Below are 4,214 nucleotides of genomic sequence, written 5' to 3' on the forward strand. Positions count from 1 at the left end.
TTTGCAGCATTAAGCACAGATCTTACTTAAATTCCCTGCATAAAGATGGGTCTGTTTACCCCGTATCTGGAGCTGATCAGCTAAACTGGGTGGGTCATATTTAGAGTATAAACAAGTTCTTGGACAAGGCTGTATTACCAAAAGGTCAAATGTGTAAATTACTGGGTCCCTGGGGCCCTCATTTGGTGTGTGTCATTTGGTGTATTGTTTATTGTAGCATTTTATTTATTTATGGGATTATGCACATGTAAAGTATAGCAAATAACCTAACCTTTAAGTCCAGACTCAAAATAAATTTTAATATCAATTAAAATATCCATATAAGAAAGTCACTTTCGGCTTTTCTCGTTTAGGGGTTGCCACATCGAATCATCACACTGACGACTTGCACGTTGACATTTGGCACGTGTTTTACGCCGGATGCCCTTCCTGACGCAACCCTGATTCGAACCCGGGCCGCAGCAGCGAGAACGCTGCGCCTTAACTACTAGCCTACCAGGGACAGCTAGAATCTTCTCAAACTACTAATGCAGCATAATTCATTTTCTGTTGCCTGCTCTTATCACTATGCTCTAAACACTTTTTTCTCAAAATATGAACAGATGCAAGCACAGCGAATTGCTTTTATTTGCCGCTTGCAGTCAACATGAGCAAACCTAGTTTATCACACTGTCAAAATGGAAAATAAAATGTTTATTTAGCCATATTTAAGCAAAATTATTGGGTCACTGTTGTAATTAACTCTAAATTGCCCGTGATGACGGCGCATACTCGTGCAGCAGCCCAGTGCCCTCGGCTCCAAAATTTCGTTGTACGTGTCACAATGGGGGGGCAACAGTGGTGCGGTGGGTAGAGCAGCCGTCTCCCAACCGGAGGGTTAGAAGTTTGAATCTCGGTGCCTGCAGTCCACATGTCGAAGTGTCCTTGGGCAAGACACTGAACCCCCCAATTTGCCCATGATGGCAGCGTGTATGCACGCAGCAGCCCCGGGCCCTCGGCTCCAAACTAAATTGCGTTATACATGTCACAATGACAATAAAATAAAACTTCTTCTTCTAAATCCATGCTGCAAATATTTTGAGCCACCTTTCAAGCTGATGAGTATTTTATGCTCAAAACAAAAGGTTCTGGTGAAATTTTTTGCTAACTTCTCCACAGTCCTGCCGTGATCTGTCTGAGAAAAGTAAAGGATATTTTGCAAACATTTGGAAAGCAAAGCTAAACCTTAGGTATACAGCTACACCTTAGTGACTTACAGTATCAGAGCAGCGAGGTGGTTTAGTGGAAGGTCTCTTAGTGGTGGTTAATCACACATTGCCTGCAGTACTGAACCCCTTATTCCCACCAGTCTCCAGCTAACAGAAAACTTATAAAAGTCAAGAGAGCCGTTCATGGTGCCTAGCAGCATATAAAACACTGACCCTGAGCATGCACTGCACTGTAAACCACCGTGTTATTGGTGAGTCAGCATTTCTTGAATGAAACAAACCTGGCCATATTTCCATACTGCTAACCTTGCACAGTTTTTTTTTTTTTAGCCTCTTGGTTTTATGGTCATAAAATTGACCCAGCCCTTGTTGGACCTTGTAGCTTTCAGTTCAGGGATAAGGAGGCAAAAGCCAAAATTGCACTTGTGAGGTTTAACATGACAGCTTTTGTACTCACTGGCATCTTCATCTGAAAGTAAGAGACCAGATATACCCAGACAGTACATGCATATGTGAAAAGCAAAAACACAAGAATCAGACATTTTGAAGTCATTTTCCATCAGACATTATATTGGCAGATATCTGATAAAATGTGACATTTTTCACCTTTCTGGTGTCCCCTAGGTAATATGGCCAAAACCGGCTTTATGGTTGGCACATGGGAGTCGTTCTGTAGTTGCTGATTTATACTGCAGTGATGGATTTCAGTGTGTTACCATCACAGCAGTAGTGGACCCTTTATATTCCAGACATTCATGTTTAGATTGTTTTATTAATTTTGTGAAATAAACAGTGGTAGAAGCAATTGCCTTGTTTCAATACTGAGATAAAGAGTGGCAATCTCAGTGGCAGGTTTGCAGTAGGGATGTCTTTGCTAGGTGTGTTACTGAAAAGGAGAAAAAACAGTTTCAACTTGCCCTTTGTCTCTATCAGCATTAAGAACTGGTAGCAACTCCATAATTAGCCATTTTCTATTTATTATATTGTACCGGGTCCACTACAGAGTTGTTTGTTTACTGGATTTTGTGAATGTTAAGTTTTGATATGTTGGTGTTGTGTCTCAGAAGTGTCTAAGGCAATATCATTAGGCTAATTGATTCTGATACTGAGCAAACAGTGAACACACCTGCATGTTTCAGCTGTTGCTCCAAACTCTACCACCCGATGGTGGTTTTAAAGTAAAACTAGGCTAGAAAAAGCAGCTGTGCCTTTGTCATCCTTTAAAGCAGCCTTCACAATCCGATTCAAACGTGCCAGGCAGAGCTGATGTTTGGAAACATGGATATTCAGAAAGTTGGCTGTCCACAGAGGAAAAGCTCAGCTGTGGCCTCGTGTTCTCAGCCAACTAGCTTATTTAGAGTCTTCTCATCAATTGGATTTCCATGGCTGCTTAGCTCAAAAAGAAATGAGCATTTTTCTAATGACCCCTCCATGCTGCACACAGCAAACACACATACACACAGCTATTCTGACTGTGGATTCACTCTCCCCATCTCTCCCTCAGAGCATGACGAGTGTGCCAGCAGCCAAAATCTGTGTGATGAGAATGCCATCTGCACCAACACCATCAGAGGACACCTGTGTACTTGTAAGCTGGGCTATGTGGGCAATGGCACCATCTGCAGAGGTAAGTTCCTGCCCGGGAACAGCCCTCAAGACACACAAACATGCACACATACAGACCCAAACCTTCCTCCTATCCTTCTGATGGTGGCTGATCCGCTGCTCCATAACATCATGGTCAGTCTGGTTTACTCCTCCTTCACATCAACTAACCAGGCAGCAGCTGCCACAGGGATGGTGAGAAGAGATTCTGGACCAGCTTCACACTGTTTTTCCACATGTGTGCCTCTTCACCCTCACTGCTCACCCTGCTCCCTCTTGATCTGTCGCCCCACCCAGGCGCCTTGCCTGGTTGGCCCTGAAATTTAGTACAGATGGAGGGAAGGAGGAGGGTGAAAATGAGAAATGTTTTTGTGCAGTGCGTGTGGTTGTGTGTGTGTTGTACATAAAGCAGTAACAGTTTAAAAGTATATATACAAAAATTCTAATCTCTTAATAAAAGGCACCCTTCAGCCTTTAATGTGCTTAGTACTCTGAAGTTCATGTGGTGCTGTCATCTTCCAAAAATGAAATTGGGGAGATTAAATTGATTAAAAGTACTTTACTTTTACTCAAGTAAAAGAAAATTAATACATTCTGAGATGACCACTTAACATTGCCAAATGAATGTCTACTGTGCTAACAATTTTGCACATCTAGTTAACATATCCTCTGTGTGAACAGCATTTCTATGACTATATTTCAGTGCAGCTTCATGTTGAATAACAGTCATTTAACATTGTTCAAAAACCAGTTATATTTAATCTGGGTACCTAGAAAACATTTAACTCATCAGTGCTAACAAGGACCCTTTAGCATGCAGCATATACAATTCAGTGTTAAGGATGTCCCTAACATTATCTTCATCATTATCTTCCTAATTCTGATCAGCTATTCAAGACTACCAACACCCTACCAAAATGGTTTTACACATTCAATGGGTTTTATGTGTTTACCATTTAAACACTGTCTACTGTATTGAGCATGAGTTGCCTTTTTTGTATGGTTTCCCAAAGTTTTTTTTTTTTTGTAGAATATCTGTCCTCTGGTTTGAAACCAACATCAAGACTTAGCAGAAATAGTTTTTGAAAAGTTTTTAACCCCACATTCAATGAGATAGAGACATAAAGCAACAGTTTAAGTATTTTGCAGTAATATGTTTTTAATAACTGATTGATTGATTGATTGATTTATTCTTTCAAACATGCAGAACAGAACAATGAACAAATGACAATAACACACATGATTACACATATCCAACCAATGCTAATTCAAAATCAGTTTGCTTACACCTATTACATGTTTGAATGGAGTAGGAAGAAGTCAAACTTATCCAGTCCTACCCCATGACATCATATTATACAAAATTTATGCAACATTGGCTGCAAGCAATATCACTACATA

The 4,214-nt window shown here is 40.7% G+C and overlaps 1 protein-coding gene across 2 annotated transcripts in view; it reads left to right on the plus strand.

Annotated features, from left to right (window-relative positions):
* LOC109967010 (protein kinase C-binding protein NELL1) overlaps window positions 1-4,214 on the plus strand; it is a 273,478-nt gene that overhangs the window by 212,558 nt on the left and 56,706 nt on the right. For both annotated transcript variants that reach the window (XM_020612322.1, XM_020612323.1), the window contains exon 16: window positions 2,713-2,835. In XM_020612322.1, coding sequence (XP_020467978.1) covers window positions 2,713-2,835 — 123 coding nt within the window. The remainder of the gene's footprint in view (window positions 1-2,712; window positions 2,836-4,214) is intronic.

Source organism: Monopterus albus, unplaced genomic scaffold, assembly GCF_001952655.1.
Source record: "Monopterus albus unplaced genomic scaffold, M_albus_1.0 scaffold123.1, whole genome shotgun sequence".
Classification (NCBI taxonomy): Eukaryota; Metazoa; Chordata; class Actinopteri; order Synbranchiformes; family Synbranchidae; genus Monopterus; species Monopterus albus.